This window comes from Prunus dulcis, chromosome 5 (genome assembly GCF_902201215.1).
Source record: "Prunus dulcis chromosome 5, ALMONDv2, whole genome shotgun sequence".
NCBI lineage: Eukaryota > Viridiplantae > Streptophyta > Magnoliopsida > Rosales > Rosaceae > Prunus > Prunus dulcis.
The window spans coordinates 12,708,428-12,729,588 of NC_047654.1; the positions used below are offsets into that span (position 1 = coordinate 12,708,428).

General features: G+C 37.5%; 3 protein-coding genes, 1 long non-coding RNA gene and 1 pseudogene across 6 annotated transcripts; 3 read left to right on the forward strand and 2 right to left on the reverse strand.

The window, feature by feature from the left end:
- Nucleotides 1–1,844: 1,844 nt before the first annotated feature.
- LOC117628734 lies at nt 1,845–4,673 on the forward strand. The gene is made up of 2 exons (XM_034361245.1): nt 1,845–1,880; nt 2,640–4,673. The coding sequence occupies exon 2, from the start codon at nt 2,740–2,742 to the stop codon at nt 4,405–4,407; it is 1,668 nt and encodes a 555-aa protein (XP_034217136.1). The 5' UTR covers nt 1,845–1,880; nt 2,640–2,739; the 3' UTR covers nt 4,408–4,673.
- A 2,362-nt stretch (nt 4,674–7,035) lies between these two features.
- Nucleotides 7,036–8,244, reverse strand: LOC117628334 (CASP-like protein 1F2). Its single transcript, XM_034360755.1, has 3 exons — nt 7,744–8,244; nt 7,493–7,616; nt 7,036–7,363 (listed from the first exon to the last, which is right to left on the reverse strand). Exons 1-3 carry the CDS (start codon nt 7,941–7,943, stop codon nt 7,142–7,144), a joined length of 546 nt encoding a protein of 181 aa, XP_034216646.1. The 5' UTR covers nt 7,944–8,244; the 3' UTR covers nt 7,036–7,141.
- LOC117628335 lies at nt 8,047–8,990 on the forward strand. Its single transcript, XR_004585942.1, has 3 exons — nt 8,047–8,190; nt 8,326–8,410; nt 8,917–8,990. It is a non-coding gene; the product is annotated as an uncharacterized LOC117628335 (long non-coding RNA).
- A 2,226-nt stretch (nt 8,991–11,216) lies between these two features.
- Nucleotides 11,217–17,550, reverse strand: LOC117627366. 3 transcript variants are annotated; one of them, XM_034359433.1, is made up of 6 exons: nt 17,109–17,550; nt 14,543–16,202; nt 14,192–14,443; nt 13,633–13,713; nt 12,030–12,659; nt 11,217–11,430 (listed from the first exon to the last, which is right to left on the reverse strand). In XM_034359433.1, the coding sequence occupies exons 2-6, from the start codon at nt 15,824–15,826 to the stop codon at nt 11,374–11,376; spliced, it is 2,304 nt and encodes a 767-aa protein (XP_034215324.1). In that variant the 5' UTR covers nt 15,827–16,202; nt 17,109–17,550; the 3' UTR covers nt 11,217–11,373. The 3 variants fall into 3 exon arrangements, with proteins under 3 accessions (XP_034215324.1, XP_034215326.1, XP_034215325.1); XM_034359435.1 differs by lacking the exon at nt 13,633–13,713; XM_034359434.1 differs by having other exon boundaries at nt 14,543–17,482.
- A 1,149-nt stretch (nt 17,551–18,699) lies between these two features.
- On the forward strand, nt 18,700–19,676 carry LOC117628517 (annotated as a pseudogene).
- Nucleotides 19,677–21,161: the final 1,485 nt, after the last annotated feature.

The window sequence follows — 21,161 nt, forward strand, 5'->3', positions numbered from 1 at the left end:
ATATATTCGAACATGTCAATCATGATAAGTAAAGTCCACGCAACACTTATCAATGTCTAAATTACACATGAATCATGAGTCTCTGTATTTAGTGGCCGTACATTTATTCATACCTAGGTGTATGAATAAGTAACTCTTAAATAATGGCAGTGTTCCTCTTAAATTTCCATGCACTTGGCTAAACAAAATATATATTAGCTTTATGGTGGTCAGGCTCAGTTCCGCGAATAGGGATTAATCAAGGACCACGTAAGCTGACTCGGACACCTCATAATACTTATCTATATATATATATATATATTAGCTTCTTTTGCTTTTCTTTTTATGGGGTCAACTGATAAAATATATCTTAGCTAAACGTAGAGAAATTGACCGGCTGCCATCCATGCATTCTTTTATGGCCATGCTATAAAAATAAAATAAAAAAGTTTCTAGAATTCTTCTCTCTTTTTCTTTTTCTTTTTTTGCTTAAAGCATCTAGAATTATTGACCGAGTCACCGTTGTGTGAATGCGATTGGACCGCGCTACTAATGCATATGGTTGCATGAAAAACCAATTTATTTCCATTAATAAATAAATAAATAAAACCAAAGAAATAAAAAAAGGCCGAGAAGTATAAAAGTATCTTTCTATAGTTTTAGAGGACGCGGTCCTTTCACGCTCAAAAGCAATCTAACCCACGTACATGCCCACACTAGCCCGGCGAAAAGTCACACACTTAATGTCAAAGCAATCCCTCAAAATCTTTGGTCACCAACCAATCCCGTCAGTCAACACCTGCGTTGACTTTGATTCGTATACAAATCCAACGGTCGAGAGGTGGTTGTGACGGTGACGGTGGCGGTGAGGGATTGCTGTGAGGTTAAGGCTGAGTCCGCAGAAAGACCAGGAGACTTGGGAACTTTCGCTGTCATACCTGTCACTTGAGAGAGTCATAATAATTAAAAAGGAAAACTGGGTCCCACTTACGGTCACCGGAGGGAGCGGGACCCGCGTTTTGGCTCAAGTCCCGATTAATAAAATCTTATTTTTCGGTCCAACCTGTAACTCTAAATTGTCCCTTGTCCACGTGGTTTTGATCTACGTGTGTTACACGGGGTGGTTAAGCAAACGGCGGGTTTCGTCGGCCTTTCCTCCACGTTTCTACTTTAGCGCGCTACTCAAGTGAACGAATAAATATGGTGGGGTTGGTTTTAATTGTTATCTTTATTTTTGAGTGGTGATTTCCCCACTCCAATTTTATCCACTTACACTCCATTTTATAACTAAAAAAAGGAGTGTAAGTGGATAAAATTGGAGTGGGGAACACACCCACAAGGAAAGAAAATTGTAATTCTCAATCTATAAAAGAAAGTCTCAATAAAAAAGTAAGCGGAGATATATAATTTTTTTTCCTATTTATAAAAGAAAGTCTCAATAAAAAAGTAAGCGGAAATATATAATTTTTTTCTTATTTATAAAAGAAAGTCTCAATAAAAAAGTAAGTGAATAGAATTGAAGAGAATTGAAGAGAAGATTTAGAAAGAATTTTATCAGTTGTAGTAATCAAAAAGAGTAGATTAAACTCTTCCCATCCTATCCCAAAAAAAAAAACTTGATTATTTTACAACATTCACAGATTTTTATAAAATTTTGGAGGACTCATAATATTTTTTTCGGGATCTATATAATGAAAATAAATAACGGTAAAGGCAAATCCAAGTCCGTTTAAGGAGCGAAAACCACGCTCTGGTAGTTGCGTGTACGCCGAAGCCGTCAGTCAAAATCCACATCATCATCTCTCTCTACTATTTCTTCTTCTCCCCCTGCACCTGCTCTCCCTACGCTTCGTCGTTTTTCTTTTACTCAACAACACTTCCACTTGCCCTCTCTCTCTCTCGAGTTTTTATCAAAAATAGCCAAAATTTACCCCATACTTTCATAAATGTCAGTTTTTATAAAAACTTTCAAAAATAGCAAAAAACTCACCTAAAATTACTCAAACACCCTCATAAGTAAAAACCCACAAAAACCTTATAAAAAAAAAATGCAATCTTTGTTTTCAATTTGATTTTAAACATCTATAAAACACAAAGGTTTGATCCCATGTTATATCATTGGAGGAGTTGAACCATGAATATGACTTGATTCCTAGCTAGTCCGAGTACTGCATCCACCCAACATTGATAGAGTTATTGATTCATCTCCATTATCTAATTACTAAATTATCTCTAATAAGCCATATATTTGTATTATATATTTAACAAGGCATTTATAGAGTTATTGATTCATCTCCGCAATGTTAAAGTTCATATCGGAATCTAATTAGCAACTTTGAAGTCCATATATGGCTGACAAAGGGTTGTGCGTGGCCTCCAATGGTGATAGCATCAACATGGCTGACGACAACAAATAATACCAAAGCTTCGAGCCCAATGACAGAGACGACATATACTAACATAGGGGAGTTTTTATGTTTAAAATCAAATGAAAACATAGATTACAAGTTTCATATTTTGCTTTTTTAGGTTTTTGTGGGTTTTAGTTTTGAGGGCATTTGAGTATTTTTAAGTGAGTTTTTGGCTATTTTAGAAAGTTTTTATAAAAACTGACATTTATGAAAGTATGGGATAAATTTTGGCTATTTTTGATAAAAACTCCTCTCTCTCTCTCTCTCCCCTGTAAACCCTAAAAAGCAACACCAAACACACACTCTCGCTCTTTCTTTCTCTGTGCAAAAAAGCCAAAAGCCAAAAGCCATGAAAGAACCAGAAACCGACCCAATGGCAGTCTCAAGCCAGCTCCTTTCTTCACTGGTGGAACAAATCCCACTCATCCAAAACTTCAAGGGCAAATGGGCCTTAATCCGGGCCAAGCTCTCGGAGCTCCAGGCCCAGCTCACCGACTTCGCCGACTTTCCAACCTACACCTCCCACCCTCTCTCCCTCCACCTCCTCCTCTCCGTCTCTCAGACCCTCGGCGACGCCGTTTCGCTCTCCCAGAAATGCCAGACCCCCAATCTCTCCGCTGGCAAGCTCCGCACCCAAAGCGACGTCGATTCGATCCTCGCCCGCCTCCACCGCCACGTCACCGACGCTGAGATTTTGATCAAGAGCGGGGTCCTCCTCGACCCCGCCGTTTCGTCTGTAAGCAGCTCAGCCTCCAAGAGAGAGACCGTGCGGGCCGAGTGCCGGAACCTGGTGACTCGGCTCCAAATCGGGAGCGGCGAGTCGAGGAACTCCGCCATGGAATCGCTTTTGGGAATTTTGCAGGAGGACGACAAGAACGTGATGATCGCTGTGGCGCAGGGGATTGTTCCCGTGCTCGTGCGACTACTCGATTCGAGCTCGTTCGAGACCAAAGAAAAGGCCGTTTTCGCGATTTCGATAATTTCGATGGTGGAGAGCAGCAAGCACGTTTTGATTGCTGAGGGTTTGTCGCTTCTGAATCACTTGATGCGTGTGCTCGATTCGGGAAGTGGGTTTGGTAAGGAAAAGGCTTGTTTGGCGCTTCAAGCTCTAAGCTTTTCGAAAGAGAACGCTCGGGCAATTGGGTCTGGAGGTGGGGTTTCGTCGCTTTTGGACATTTGCCAGGCCGGCACGCCCGGTTCGCAAGCTTCGGCGGCTGGGGTGTTGAGAAATTTGGCTGGGTTTTCTGAGAATCAAGAGAATTTCGTGGAGGAAAATGGGGTTGGTGTTCTTTTGGCGCTTGCCAGTTCTGGGACGGCTTTAGCCCAAGAGAATGCAATTGGGTGCTTGTGCCATTTGTTGTCTGGTAGCGAAAGTCTGAAGCTTTTGGTTGTTAAGGAAGGTGGGATTGAGTGTTTGAGGAATTTCTGGGACTCTTGTTGGAACAATAACACCCGTAGTCTTGAGGTTGCTGTTGAGTTTTTGAGGCACTTAGCTTCGTGCTCCCCGATTGCGGAAGTTCTGGTTTCTAATGGGTTTGTAGCTAGGCTGGTTGGGGTGTTGAGTTGTGGTATATTAGGGGTGAGAATTGCAGCAGCTAAGGCTGCTTATGAACTTGGGTTTTGCTCAAAAACCAGAAAGGAGATGGGTGAGTGTGGCTGCATTGCCCCTCTGATCAAAATGTTGGATGGTAAAGCTGTTGAAGAGAAAGAAGCGGCTGCAAAGGCCTTGTCAACGTTGATTCTATATGCCGGAAATAGAAAGTTGTTTAAGAAACATGAAGGTGGAATTGTGAGTTCAGTTCAGCTTTTGGACCCTTCTATCCAGAATTTGGATAAGAAATACCCTGTTGCTTTATTAGCCTCCCTTGCTCATTCAAAGAAGTGTAGGAAGCAAATGGTTGCTGCTGGTGCATGTCTACATTTGCAGAAACTTGTGGACATGGAAGTAGAGGGGTCTAAGAAGCTCTTGGAAAGCCTCGGTCGTGGTAAGATTTGGGGCGTTTTTTCCAGATCTTGACAATGGAAGAAGGCATGCCAAAGTGGCACATATCAGAGTATAGGTACATGAGGATGATTCATTGATCAGTATGTACAATAGGTGTGATTACTGTTAATTTGGCTTCTTTTTTTTCCCCTCTCTTGTTTATAATTGCTGTTTATTATGGTAGAAAAATGATATCTTGTTAGCTGCATTGTATCTAGTTTTGGTGACCTAACTGGATAGGTGTTTTTATTTTCTCAACAAAATCCAATAATTTATATTGCTGCCTGATTGTGAGTTCATACCTCTGTTGTACACTCTTTCAATTTCATTGACTTCACAAGGTAGCCAACCCCAGTTAGTGAAGATTGAGTCTTATTTACTTTCTATTGACTTCACAAGGCAGATTAACCTTTTCTCATTTCCTTCCTTTTCTTTTGTGAAGTAGTTGATGCAGGAAATTTACTGTTGTATCACTTTGTATAATTTCTCTTCAATCTATATGCAAGATTAATGGAATATAAGATTGGTCTTCAATTGCATTTATCATTGTTGTGGCCAATTCCAAATCTCATTTGCTGATCAAAGGCTTCAAAATTGTTCCAGTAAGAATTCCATTTTGCTTATTTATTCCCACTGTGCGCAATTTCCTAGTTGTGGTCAAAGCATGAAGAAAAGAAATATATATGATTTAGGTCATTTCTTACATAATATCTGATTAGTTTGATAGTTTGGACTTGGAGATCACTTGATAATATAAAACAGGGGTGGGCCCAGAACCATGTGCCTGACCCTATTACTGGATTATTTGCATACCGTCTCTAATTTGTTCCACGCCTGTAATGACAGTTTCTTATAATCTGGTGTGCCCCACGGCCGGCAGCATGACCTTACCCTCCTCTCATAAATTTTTCGCGTACCAATATTTTTGGTTCTTGGGTCCCAAGTTTAGTTTCTAATTGAAGGGTTTTCATTCGATTTGCATATAAGTTGGTAATTATTTTTTTACACAAAGGCGATAGTATCTTATTAATGGGGAATGAACAAGTACGCGAGTCTTTCTACACTTTGTGGGCACAGATATATGAATTTGATGATCTATATGTGGAGTTTTTGTTGTTATGAAGCCATGTGCATTTGTTCTAAGAGCATGTGCTTTTGTCCTAGCGGCTGTCCAACTTTGCACTCTGTGTTGGCAATCACCTAAACATTATGTACTTGTAGTTCTTCTTAGTTGGCGGCAGTGTTATTATATAAAGACGGGCTTATTATCACAAAACGTCCTTAAGGTTTATGAAACTATCAGATTGCATCCTTAATGTTTTTTTGTGTCACTTATGGTCCTCAAAGTTTGTATGTGCAATCACAAATGGTCCCTGACGTTAGGTTCTGTCAAAAACTCTGTTAGTTTGCTGACGTGGCATACATATATATCACAAAACATCCCTGATGTTTACACACTTATCACAAATGGTCCTTACGAATTTATTTTTTTTTTAAATTTAAAATTCATAAAGTTTTGGTTTTCTTTTTAAAATTATTTATAAATGAAAAAACAATTTATAGAAGGATTTTAATCTTGAGGACCATTTATGAACCCTAAACCTTTAGTTTTTTTTTTTTCATTTTTAAATTTTATGAATTTTAAATTATTTTTTAAAAACTTCATTACTTTGTTGATGTGGCATATATATGAAGCCCACATCTACAATAATATAGTGTCACATGTATTTAAAATTTAATATATATTTTAAAATAATTATAATTCATAAAATTTTAAAAAGAAAACAAAAATTTTATGAATTTTAAATTTAAAAAATTAAAAAATTTCGTAAGGACCATTTGTGATAGGTGTGGGAACCTCAAGGATGTTTTGTGATATACATATATGCCACGTCAGCAAACTAACGGAGTTTTTGACGGAACCTAACGGCAGGGACCATTTGTGATCATGCATGCTAACTTTGAGGACCACGAATGACAAAAAAAAACATTAAGGATGCAATCTGATAGTTTCGCAAACCTTAGGGACGTTTTGTGATAATAAGCCTATAAAGACGCTCAGAAAATAAACTCCCTGTTTATGCTATAAGCCTCTGGGGAAGAAGATGACCAGAATGTTACCTTTTGCTTTGTTGGATTGTGCCTAGTTGGGGGAATGAAATAAGACAGCTGTGCAGCCTGTGGTAGGTTTAATTGATGAGCCTCAGGGTTTGGTGACCCATTTACAAATTCTTTATTCTTCTAATCTTAATGGAATCTTTGGAGAAAATAAGGTTCGTGAAAGCTGTGTTCTCTTTACAGGAAAAACATATTGAAATATTCCCAACTTACACATGAGCAGAAGCTCTGTTTTTAGATTTGCTTTCAAAATGGAGGATTAAACAGGGGACTCTTTTTTCTTTTTCTTTACTATTATTATTTTTTTGAGTCGTTTGAGTCGTTGCTTGTATAAAATGAGGTTTGGGTTGTGGCCTGTAAATAAATGCTAAAGCCCATATGCATCTATGCAATCGAATGGTGGTCTCATATCACATATGGGCCTCTTGCCACCAGAAGAGGGCTCAACATGAGGATTTTTTGTTTTTGTTTTTGTTTTCGTTTTCGGCTTTTGTTTTTTGTTTTGTGGGGTGTGGGGGTGTGGGGAAGCAAACTCATTGCAAGTTTTACAAAGATCTACATCATTTCATCAAGTCAACTTCTACAACACAGTGAAAATAAAACTTCTTCTTCTTCTACAGCAACAGCAAGAAGAACAGAACTAGAAGATCTAAACCAGAATCTGTCTGGACTTGGTGGCCGAGCTGATGGTAAGCATGAGCAAGAAAATGACAGACAAGTAAGAGAGAACCATAGAATTGGTCCCTCTTTTACAGAATTTTCCAAAGTGATCACAGATTGGAGCCCAACCCGAGTGGCTGTTCCCATACTTCCCCACGTACCCTATAGCAGTCGCAGCAGAGCATCCAGCAAGCAACAAGCACAGCATCATCTGTCAACAATAAAAAAATAAAAGATCATTCATAATGTCTAACAAATAATTGGACACATAAAAAAAAAAAAGGGAATCGAATGGAGAGATTTGAACTTAAGAACTCTTTAATAACCAAGCTTAGCTTACCAAATCGTGGAGGAACAAGATGAAGTAGTTGGCAGGATGTGAGCCTTTGCGATGGAAAAGGAAAACAAGGAACAAGGACAGCAAAGAAAAGGCACTTACAACAGCATTTGCATAAGCAAAGAACCTGCAAGATATATAAAAGGAAAGGAAAATTAACTAAACAAAATGACTGAAAATCTTTTTTTTTTTTTTTTTTTTTAATGGGAAAAAACAAAATAAAAACTGGTGTTGTCTTTGATTGATCTTCTTACGTGAAGGCAGGGGAATAGTTATATCTAGCATCAAATTCTATGCCAACAATCTGAGCGGTCTGCTTGTTTGTGACCGTCACCCAAGTTGCAGCCAATGTAGCAGTCATTGTGAAGGTTCTCATGAAAATCTGGGTTCCAAGAAAAACATTTTGGGTTTTCTGAGGTGGGTTCTGCTGAATCTTGGCTTCAATGCTGGCCATGGTGAAAATTCTTGGGGGTTTTCAGAGGTGGGTTTCTGATTCTGAAGAAGAACAATTGCAGAAAACCAGAGGAAAAATCAGAGAAGAGATGATAAGAGCTGAAGAAAAGGGTAACAGATAGAGAAGTGTGTGGAGTTAAAGACTTAAGGGGAGCATTTATAGAAGAAAAGGAAATGGTGAGGAATCTCTAGAGAGTGCAGAGAGAGTGATGGTGTTGGTGTGACTTGTCAACTCAACCGCAAAATAAGTTATGGGGTTTCAATTTCTTAATCCATTACAACATCTCATTGCTAAATTTTTGTTTTTGTTTTTTCGGTTCACTTGTGGATAACGTTGGTAACGAATTACATGATTAAGAAATTGATGATTTTCTTGAAAACAGGCTTCAAATTCTCACTGGAGGACTCAGTTTATATTTATTTAACTCATTTGATTTGAATGGTTCCGAGTGCTTGCTTGTCTGTCAGGTAACTCTTTTCTCTGTTTAGTCAAATTTGGTTCACACTTGCATAAATTCTTGTGGCATTATTCACATAATTTGGAACTGCTCACATCAGAAAATTACAGCCATCTGTCTACTTTGTTGCTGTCATCCAAATGGTTACTGTTTCTTTTTAACTTAGTGCTGAGCTAAAAACCAAATGAGTGAAACAGAAAATCAGGATTGCATTAAATTCCCAAGTCAAGATTGAATTGGGTTAGTTTCTTTTTCAATCCTTTTTTTTTTCCCAAGTTCAAAAGTTTACACCTTTTGTTCAACCATGCATGGCATTGGCATTTACTGTGAGCCCATAACATTTCCATCAATTTAGTCCCCCCCATTCAGAACAAAGCTACAAACCCTTTACTGGAAAGCCAAGGTTTCTGCTTTCAAAAATTCAGTGGTGCCATAGATTTGGATAGCCAAAGCATGCAAAACTTTTTCTTTAAAGGATAGCTCATGCAAGTTTGATCTAACTTTCCAATCTTCCAGATAAAGGATAGCTTTCAGAATGGGGGTTTTCTCAAAAGCTGCAATCCATACAAGCAAAAAGATGTCGACACGACACGTCTGGCACCAAGGAGGCCATCATACGACCCCCTAACCATATTGAATGCCATTGTTTTGAAGTTACAAGCCTCAAGCTTGTGGTGGCCCCTATTTTCCATTATGTCTATATAAGACTAGAAGGAAATTGTAACTCAAGTGATTGAAAATATTTAGTCATTCACTCAGATTTTAAGTTCAACTCTCCTTACACAATATAACTTGTATCTATATAAGGCCGTGTTTGGCATGCTGCATATGGAGACTGGAGCAACTCGAAATGTATTATGTCCAGTAATAAATTGCTTCAAATATTGAATAATAAATATGGAAAATCCAATCCGCCCCATATTAATATTAGTTAAGATTTCTAGAACAAGATGTCATTCTTCATTGGACGCAACAAACATGGCGTAAAGTAAGTACACTCATTTCATATGTGGGTTTACAAGTTCACATCCTTTTCAAGCAATCTTCTCTTCTTCTAACCCCCTCCCTCTCCTTCCCCCTCCCCCCAACCCCCCCCCCCCCCCCAGTCGTTAGAGGTTACAGAGGGGCGTTGAAACGCTAACCGGTTATATCATTTTTGTAAGCATTTCAGACACATTTATTTCAAAATCTGGTGTCTATTAACACTATTGGTTATATATAGATAAGTATTCAAGCCGGTGATGCGGTTTTTTTTAAAAGCATTTCAGACACATAAATCTGGTATCAATTAACACGTAGGTTTCCCTAAGCATTATTGGTATAAATATGTACCAATATGGAAGGAAGCAAAAGATTGATTTGATATTAGACCATAAAGCTTGCCAAGCAATATCCAGTGCGTGTTTAAAGAATCCAACATATATAGATTGTGTAGGCACTAGGCAGGTAGCTACGCTGGCTAGGTTTTTTTATCGATGCGAAATCTTCATTTCCAAGCAAACCAAAGGTAATGTCCAATTAATACTTGCCTCTTAATTATTTTTTATTATTATAAATATAAACGATAATCTAAACTATAAGGGGATGAGGTTTCTCACACACAGAGTACAAAAGTGTCATGGGAGTTTAAATTTGAGACCACTAATATGTAAATAAATATCATTTTTTACTAGGCTAAACTCCGTTAATGTATTTTAATTCTTATAGGTTATTAACTTTGCTCAATATTTTTGAAAGAATATGTTACCCTTCTAAAATGATAAAGCACAACACATTTGTAGCACTTTTTTTTTTTTTTTTTTTTAAATTACTATGTTTTAATTATTATTTATTATTTCTAACAACCCTTTTATTGAATGCTTAGTTTCTCATAGCTGGACCACTTCTTACTTGTTGTAGACAAAGAACAAGACCCCTTCTTTTTGAACTTTCATCGAAATGGAGGTGGCAGAACCAATTTACCATGTGGTAGTAGACATAGCATATGCATCTGGTGGCATAGAACCAAGCGGATTTCACTTAAGTGCACGCATTACACAAATGGCATACAAAACCAAATTTACAGTATCCTAAACCATGGCTGGTACCAACAACTACCAGCTTAATCGAAATCCTATGTATATGATGAGCTGCCTAGAATGGCTCTGCATGGAAGCAACTACCATCTTTGGTAGAAGCCACTCTCAGTTTTAAGTTAATCTCAATACCAAATGGTAGGTGTAGAAATCAAATTATAGTATGGTGTGCTCGTAAATTAGATATACATTGTTGACTCATTCTTTGACGTCTTAAGCTTTGGACATATTAGAATTTGTTTTTTTGCTAAAGGTCATGACCCCTTTAACATGGACAAGAAACAGAGTTTGGTGGTTGGATTGGAGCCTTGGAGAGGAGAGGAGACGAGACGGGAGGGGAAGTATGACGTGTCAAACTCATTTGGATTGAAATTCACTTTTTATTCTTCTTCTAAAATTTACTACATTTCAGGGAAGAATGTGCTTGCCATTGCGTCACAAGCATTTGCAAGGGCTGAATTTGATGACATATGGCTTGGAAGTAGCACCACAACCTTGAAAGAAACTGCTTGGGGTGGCCGAGTTCAAGTCCCAAACGAAAACTCCAAGTTTTGGCCTTATCAAGGAGAAGCACTTGCATGTCATTAGGAGCACTGCTATTTGGTTGGAGATAGCAAAACAATGTTATCCCGTGATATACAAGTTTTTCTTCTTAAGGGGGCAAGGATTTCTAAATAGCTGAACTAAAATGCCAAGGCTGTCATCAAATCCATCAAAGTTTTCAAATATGAAATAAGTACAAGTATGAAAAGTACATATTTAATCGACTAGTTATTGATAAACATGGTTATTTACAGACTGAATGGGGAATTGCCCCAAATATGAGGGAATTGAATGTACAACTATTTACAGAGGCGACAGATAATGCTATCTATTAAGCAGGTAAGTCCTATGCCTTTTAGTTGCTGATATCAAAGTATTTCGGATCTGAAGGAAAATGATATTCCACATGTAACTGCAAAATGAAAAAGGACAGGCATAGTTGGTTTTCAATACAGAGCTCAAAACTATTTGATGCCTAGAAACAAATGGAAGAACTTAGATTCTACAGATATATGTCTGAAGCACAAGAACTGATAATCTGAATTCCAAATTTCATAAACCAAGGAAATTTTGCAGCATAACTCAACAAGAGTGCGGATTGAGGCTATGCGTGATCTGTGCATGGGGTACCTTCAAATTCATATGACCTAATATGATTGTCATATGCTTTTGTGGCTTTTGTTTACAGAAACAAGCTTCCTACATATTTAAGTTGAGATCGAAAGCATTTTTAGCTAGGAAGCATTTAGTACAAACTGAAAATGCTGGTTTTAAGATCTCTAGTACGTAGAAGGCATCAGATGGAAGCATCAAGTTGAGCATTAGAGTAGAAAGGACGGCTTGGTTTGAACCATTGTTACGCACAGTTGCATAATATGTTGTTCCAATTAATTCATCCAACAAATAAGAATCATGCAAGAACATTATATGCAAACCGACATGGAAAAACATCTATAATGCAAATCAATAGGCACATTAATGGTCCGTATAAGCTGTTTTGTAATAATATACCTTTCCCTCATCCGAATCTGTCTGCCGTTGAGGGAACACGACCCTCAAATCATTATATAAGTAGAAGCGCCGCTCTCCTTCAATGTCGAAACTGTTTGTCGCTTGTCCAGATAAGGGATCTAATTTGCATCTCTGGACAGACCTTGAACGTTTCTTAGGAAAATGGCATAAGAAGCGAAGGTGAAGAGCATAACGCAGAACGCCAGCACCAGTAGTATTCTTGCTAACCTTTGAAGGGGTATACACAGACTTGCTTTCACTAATATGGCATCTATTCAGTGTGATGCTGTCCTTCTCGCTGATCTTTTCACATACACAACCATTGGATTCACCGGGATAACAGGCCGTCATGCATTCTCCCTCTCTATGGTATTGATTGAGTACATCATTGGTGTACGCAGAGCCTCCAGTTCCCAATACTGTTATACACTGGTTTGAAGATCTAATTGTATGGGCATTATCAAGCCCATTTGAATCTGCATCATTGGCATTAAGCTGCAGAGAATTAGCAGCATCTAGGATCGAAGATGGCTTGGCATCATTTTCTTTACCAGGATCTGTATGTTTTCCGTTCCCAGCCTTAAAGGTTGGTTCAGAAGAGGCTAGAGTGATCTTTTGGCGCAAAAATGTCTGTATTTGATAGGTGAATGTGCAAGGAAAATGACCATAAATAAGAATCTCAATTAAAGCAAAACCTCAAAAGCAAACATATCCATCTAAAATTCTACAGAAGACAAAGATTGAGCTAGAAGAAAGTCCTCATCTCTGCTCCAGGAAAAATTACGCATAAGCAAGCAGCATGAAATTTTCAATTTCTACACTAACATGTTCAGCCACAAAACATGCATCTTGAGCCGTTTCAAATCAGCTCATATGAAGGGTAAATTTAGATGGTTGCTACATCTTCAAAAGCTCACCGCAAAACGATCTTAATTTTCAACAAATGATGACTGATTTTTGTTATCAGCTTATCTTACCATTAATGTAAACATATAGGGGCTATGCTAGTTAAGGCATCCTGTGTTCGGATATTCCAGGTAAGGATCACACTCAGGATGAACTCAGGTTGGGCTCCTATCAGACGGTCTGAGCATAGGTTGATGTCAAAAGGCCTAGCAGCAGCAGTCAACTCGAACCCATTCAAACCCTTTTGCTACCTAAAATTCTTATTTCATTCACGCTCTTGCTTCTTTGTGTTTTTCCTTCTTTTCCTACCTACGTATGTTTGCACACAATCTATTACCTTCAAATGTATATTTGCACATAGGTATGTGGCAGCACTTACATCTGAATAACTCAATGAAGTCAAGAAGTGTCAAAAGACAAGTTCCTAAGTTTATGACTATAATGTTTTCAAAATTCATGGAGGTCTTAAAGAAAATTATTTTATATCCTATAATTGGTGATACCTGTTGGAAAAACCTAGCCATATCCAATTCCATATAAAAGTGTAGATTCATTCGAGGTAGGTTTGACTTCACATTCAAACCATGTGAAGATGGTCCAAACTTCCACAAAGCAGGTATCAATTACGAACAAGATTCATCATGCATAAGAATTGTGAGACCTGACATTAATTTTTCTCTCTCTACTTCCTGACTACCTTGGTACCCGCTGGCATGTCACTCAAATCATAGTTACAGAAGAAGGTGTGAATAGGTGTCTTTTCTGGATTGCTGAGAACCTGCCATTAACAATTCAGTTCATGAGTGTATGACCAACCATGTCTTGGTCTGACTACCACCAGATGTTATTGAATATGTACAACTACAAGGAATTAATTGAAAAACTTTTAAACAGCATGAGCATCCATTATCCATATTCTTATCATGCATTTTGTAGAAAAACTTTTCCCTGACAGTTACTTCTTATTCCATCATCCAAAATGATGATTGAAAGAAATTATGCTCTCTTTCCTGCCGGCTACATACAATGTCATTCTTTTCTCCCGAAATCAATTTCCATAGCTTAAACACATAAGAGTGAGACATCCTAAGCTAGACAAACAACTATCAATAATCGCATATCTAGCACATCAAGAACATAAAAAACTCCTGTTGATTCAAAAAAGTTCCTGAATTCAATGCATTGCTGTGGATAGAACTGAGACCATTTGAAGTTTTCTGGTACTTGATATATATTTTGATTAATATTCTAATTACCAGTTGTATGCGGCCTTTCATAGGTATTCTCAGACGGCTCTTGTCTGCTCGTGAATCATCCATGCTAAAGCTCCGCTTCATCCTTAGGCTTCCATAATTGCTTGGCGTCATATTCCTAGCAAGATCTATTGATGAATAATACAGTAAATAGTTATCTCCATCTACACTGGTCACTGCAAACGGAAGTTTCTGTGATTTTGGCGAGAAATTCCCTCCAGTGACGTTCAGAACAGCAAGAAAACCATCAATTCTCTGCAAACCAAGTTTCAAATAGGAACTAAGATCAATAACAGAAATTGTTACAACATGGAGCTCAATATATATCACATTACTGAAGAAATTAATCCAAACCTGATTAACCTTTGCAGATACCAATCGACCAGACAACAGGGATTCCTCAAACGATCCAACCAATGACCTTCTACCAGGCAGTCCAGTCGGTGTTCGTACTAATTTAACACCTTTAGGCTTAGATTTCAAATCCTGACTCCAGTGCTGCCCCATCCCAGTGGTAGTACTCTCAGACCCAAAAAGGTCAAACTTTTTCTGCAGCATATCAACGTCTTGCGATGAGTTACTTAGCAACCTAAAAGCCTCCTCTTTCCAGGACGATGAAATGGCTGAGATAGTTCCATCAAGTGATTGTTGTACGTCCTTAAGAGTTATATTGTTATCATCTAACTTTGGCGTATGATCCCTGCATAATTCTCCACATTTCAATCTTTCAGGAAACTTTGGACCAAGAGGAGATAAAGAAAGTGTAGGCAAAGCCACTTTTCTTGATGATATGTCTATAGCCCCCGATTCTGACCTTACCTTAATTGTTTCTCTAGAGTAATCAAGTCCAGATGATGATATGAACTGATTTTGAGATTGTGGCTCCTTGTTTTCAAGCAAAGGACCATCAAATACAGAAGAGGAGTTTGCATTGCAGTTGTGATTCAGTGAACTCTTCCACTCTGGGGAACAAGATGCAGACCAGATCGTAGAATTAAAATAACTGGAGTTGCCAATATGAGCCTTCTTATGCTCATGTAATGTGGGAACATTAGAACTATCATTGTATCCCCAGGCGCCGCTCTTGTGAACCCCATCCCCAATGTCTAGAGAATCACCATTGAAATGATCCTGGAGAAGCATTCCATTCAAAGGAGACAATAACCGCTTCCTGAGTGCTGACCCAGTGGCCTCAGTTGTGTCACCTGTTGTGACAGTCACCGCACTTGAAGAATATTGGTTTCCATCAAAAAAATTAAGAGGAGAATCTAATTGTCTTGGTTCGAAACCAACAATCCTAGGAACAGGTGTCTGCATATTCTGCCCACTTTTCTGATTTAACCAGTGGTTTTCTATCTTAGTGTTAATCTTCAACGCATGCATGTTTGATCTACCATCTTTACGTGCATTCGAAAAATCTGGTTTATTTGGAATCTCCATGATGGATTTCCTTCGGGACTCTCCAAAAGAAGAGCATGTGAAATCCACCTGCAGGTGATTTCCCAGGTTTCCTCCATGCATCCCACTTAAATCACAGCTGCTCATGCCGGCAAGTCTAGGCGGAGGTTGCATAAATGTGCACAGTGATGCTGCCATTTCCTCAGCAATACTGCTAGAAGACACTTGAGGCAAGCCCATCTTCAACAAATTTCAAGATGAAGTGCTTTATTTGGACTTCACTTCTTTTATATGGTTTTTTTCCCCCTCTTTCTCAGTGCATTCATGCATAAGAATCAAATTGCATTTATCAGAGCCCTTTACTTGCCTCAGTTCCCACCGACTAAAGAACGAGTTCTAAAATTCTAATTCCAATTCCACATTTATACTAGAGGCTACCAGACTATCCCTACAACAAGCATCTGCATCTCAATTAGTTCTCCCATCCGATCATAGGGAGCTGAAGCAGACATCAGGATCTCAGACAGGATACGCAGGAAGCTATGCCTTCTTCAAGCCAGCTAGCTAACAAAGGGAAACAAGCAGTTTATGGTTTTCCAGAAACCAACGCAGCATCCTGGAATAATCAACTCTGTTAGGAAGTGGTCATTGACAGCCTAAAGGAAAAAGTACTTATTCAAAACTTCACTTTCTTTTATCCTTTGACCTTTGGTCTTATCGTTTCCAAAAATAAGCAAAATAAAATATAGTAATCCCCCCAACTTAATATTAACTGTTACCACTGATGGAAAACAACATACTTAGACATAAAACAGAACTAGAATAACGTAAAACAAAAACCAATCAAATGACTGAGATTCCAAGAAGTATCTCCTTTGAAATTTTCAACAAAATATTAGCATTGGAGGAATTTCTATTTGGCCATCTTCGATTCTTGGAGAAGAGAATTCCATAACAAAGAAGAATCTCCAAAACACAAATATCAAAAGGCCATTATAATATTAATCTCAAGTTCTCAACCAATAAGTACTAAAACTCAGGCCTTTCTTTGACACGATTAACAGAGAGAAAGGATTCAAAGGAAGACAGGGAGCTTAATGCAGAATACAAAGTCAACAACCCTCCAGCTAAAATTTCGACATGGGTCCAATCGGTTGCTTAAAATTCTAGAAAAACGAAGAAGATATATATACACATACCTACTTATTTGTTTTTTGTTAAGAATATATAACTTTCTCAAAGTTTGATTCTTCAACTGTTCAACATAAAGCGCGAGATCAAACTAAAACCTTTGTTAAGCTGAACTCAACACAACCAACCATTTCTTTTCATTTGAACTATTAAAATTTCGCAGAAACCAAAACAATACAGAAAAAGCAGAAGAACCATGATCAAATTTCAATTCCTTTTCCCTTGGCAACCACATAGAGAGCAATATACCATTAAAAAAAATCAACATGAAACAAAAAAGAGATCAAGTGCATGCAATCAAAGCTAAAGTTCAAGTCCTTCATTTACGCACCAGGGAATTAAGCAATAAGAGACTGGATATACGAAGCTGAAACTTTGGTTGCAGAAAACTAAGCCAGAAAAGAGAAGCTAAAAACCAAATGAAAAAGCTTTTAATGGGTTATTCTTCAACAGGTTTCTTCTTCTTTCTTCTTCTTCGAATGTCCTCTGTCTTCTTTGCAATTCTGGTATTTTCCATCTTTTGCCTTTTCCGTGTGTAAATAAATGTTGGGTAGTGATTGATTGAAGATTTGGTGTTAGCCTCCCAATTTTGAATAAAATAAAGAAAATAAAACTGTGGGTCGTGAATATATATCGCTTTATCCCGAATTTTCTGACTGGTCGGCTGCGGTTTTTCTTTTTTTCTTAAATGTTGTTGGCATGGAATTTGTTTGCAGACAGACCCCAACCCAAACCCAAAAACCAAAACCAGGGGCTCTCTGTGACTTCAAGTTGCGGCTCTCTTTTTCCTGTCATAATTAAGTTTATTACAATAACATCTCCTGTCAACTTCCAACTTTGTCTTTCATCTGACGTATCAAAAGGGTAACAATATTGTGCTATTTTCGACTAATTATAAATTATCACGTGAAAATATTATAACGTATGACGTATTTTGATTGGTCGAAGATTAACAAAATAGCGTTATGTCAGTATGTAAGTGTTTCTAATCATTTTATGTCCCAATTTTATTTTTCTTTTTTCATTATCGTTTCTACCAAAAGAATAAATTTTTCTTGTATGACCCGGTTAAGTTTAACCTAAGAACACGTCTTGAACAAAACAAAACACAAATACGTCTTCAAATCTTATTAGGATTAACAATTTGGTATAAACATCAATAATGGTAGGCAAAAGCAAAGATAATATTTATTTGGACTTGGAGGAGGCCTATGTGACTTGTACTTCATCCAAAACTTCTTCTGCGCTCCAACAATGTATTTTATATTCTGATATCGCATGTCACTCTCAATCCATTTAAAGAAATGAGAATATATTATTCAACTTTCTTCTCATTGATTTGGAATTTACCAAGAAACTCTCATAGAATTGTTATTCTGCCATAGTAAATTTCCCACCAGTTTACCACTTGTGTGGTTTTGCCTAAATTCTTTGTCACGTAAAAAGAAAAGTAAAGATTTCATCATTCTCTTCACATGTCAATGGTATTTTCAATGGTTTGTCTAGAATGTCCGCAGAAATTCGAGAGACATTTTGATAATTTGGTGCATTGTGGTGTGGGAGGAAGCCACGTTTGTTTCTCATTCTCATGCAAGCCAGTTAACACACTCTATAGATGTACCCGGAAGAGGCAAAAATTACTCAAACAAGAGAACCCAAGTCACCCATTTTGACTGGGAAGCGAATGAGGACGTGGTGCCAAATTTTGCACCGTTCAGCGTCCACCCACTTGGACCTAAAAAGCCTCAGGCCACCACACTAAAAAGCCACCCCAATCCCCAACCACAGTCAAAAGCACACGCACAAGCCTTCAAAATCAATCTTACACCTACTTTTTGCTGCCTTCTTAATTGTGCATCAATTTATTTTGCCTACTTAATTAATTGGTCCCCTTTTTGGCACCGTTTTAAGTAAGAAATACGATGGCTGAAACAGTTGCTATGCAATCAATCTTTACAAGCTATGTGGCTTATGGAGTTGGTAAGACAGAGTGAACCAGCTGATTGTTCCTGCTAGTTTTGCACTCATTAGTCTGCGTAGGCATGCTCAGATGAGGGTTAACTCCATGGCCAAGGTAATTAAGTCTCCACTCTAGCCTTTGATTAGTCTAGCGTTACATAACTTAATACGGAGCAAACCACTTTATTGAGGCATTATAGTGCATAATGATCCTAACCATGTGTTTCTTAATCCGTCATTTGCAGGATGGTCAGAATGAGCAACCAACCACTGCAACCAATTCATCAGAAAATTCACAACCAGCTCCTTCCCCTTTACCTCCACCTTCTCCTAAGGTACCTAACTAACTCTTTTCTTTTAAAACAAGCACAAGATTTAATATCATCTCACTCATCATCACGTCAAGTTACGTCAAATTTAAACCACACATAATCAAAATAGCTAGTGATATAAAAGTTCATGTATAGGTTGAGCTACGTGTGACATATGTACATTTTTCTCCTTGAGTGCAGGTCGTTATCCCAAAGTTCTCAGACGTGCTTGCATTCAGTGGGCCAGCACCAGAAAGAATCAACGGCAGGATAGCAATGGTGGCTCTGGTAGTGGAACTATCCAAGGGCCAGGATGTATTTGCTCAAATATCCAACGGTAGAATCCCATTGTTCCTTGGCACCAGTATTTTGCTATCTGTGGCCTTCTTGGTTCCTCTGTTGAAAAAGGGGTGAGTGCTGAGTCGAAATCAAAAGGGGTGATGACCTCAGATGCTGAGCTGTGGAATGGAAGGCTGGCCATGTTGGGCCTTGTAGCTATGGCCTTCACTGAGTATGTGAAGGGTGGAACCCCAGTGTAGCTGTCATTGTCATTGGTGATTAATTACAGGTGTTTGCTAAGATTCAGTATTAGTTAATTATGCTTGCCCTGTAAAAATTCCATTGACATGATGTAATTACATTTTACAATTATAAATGAGAAGAAGAACACATTTACATGTATACTGCATTACCCAATATACTCTGTTTTTTTTTTTTTTGGTTACTTTTCTTAAGGGGGTAACGTGATTTTGATACAAGGCGAAGTGTCTAACAGCAATATCAAACAACAAAAGATGTAAACAAAGCAACTACGAAAGGAGAAAAACTTATTTATGGGGGGATGTCATTATAGCGATATTTCAAATCTATCATTGTAATGCATTTTAATTTAGAATTTAGACTGAAAATACAATCAGAGCGTTATTCTTGTTGCATATAAGCTCTTCCCTTTGAAACCAAGTTAGTTTGGAACATTTTATGTTGAAATAAGTATTGGTGCATTTTGTCCGGTCATGTGACTCATAACCCCTACGGTGTTGCCAAGCTAATTAGTTTCGTTGGGTTTTTCACAGGACATGGAAGTTGGATGGCAAAGACTTCGCAGATTGTTGCACTTCACTAATTTGGTCATGAGTTACACAAATCATTTAAGAGAACAAAATGGTAAAACAAATTAAATCAATGTAGTTTTCTTTATACAAGGAATATTAGATAGTGGCGAATTAGAATATGGAAATTGTGAATACTTTTAAGTGCTTGAGTTACATCTCTACAGTATACATTGTTTTTATCTCATTATACAATGACCACATTTTTTTTTATATTTGGTAAATCCACTATTTAATTAGGACCAAAAAAAGAACCCCTATTTCATTGGTTGAAATTATTAGACCCACAATAATTACCAGAAATAATTCTTTAACGACATTGTTTACTTTATACCCTAGTTAGTAAAACACATAACGAAAAAAGTACAAATAAAATACTTACGTGTTTTATTTAGTAAAATTTTGGCTCGACCACTATATAATATTATAATATAATATATTAAAATTTTTAAATATATATTATTTTTATTCAATAATATGTGAAAAATAAGGGAATTTTGTCTGTATTATTCAAAAAATTTGTAAAAAAACTCGTGTATTAAAAGTAGAAAATATGTACGTATGTATATAATATGTGTATTGTATGTTTTCTTTTCAAAAAATGTGTATTTTATCGAGTCTTTAAAATGTATATAAAAAAATTATTAAAAAATACATATACATGTGCATAATACAAGTATTATATAGGGAGAATGGCAATCCTTTTCTCTATTTCACTAATTAGTAAAGCATCAAGGTTCGAAACCCAAAAAGAGCAATGTAACCGAAAAAAGCATCAATTAGTGCCTGTTTGGTATTGCTTATTTGGAGTAATAAGTGATTTTTTAAAAATTTTGAAAAGCCCAATCCGTTTGGTAAACTATGAGAAAATCACTTATTGTTAAAAATTGCTGTGAGAGAAAGTTATAAAGGAAAGCAGCTGATGATGTGCTTTCATTTTCTGATTATGCAGGAATCAGTTTCGAAAAGGCGCTGGGTTTAATGATTATGCGGCAATCATTTTCT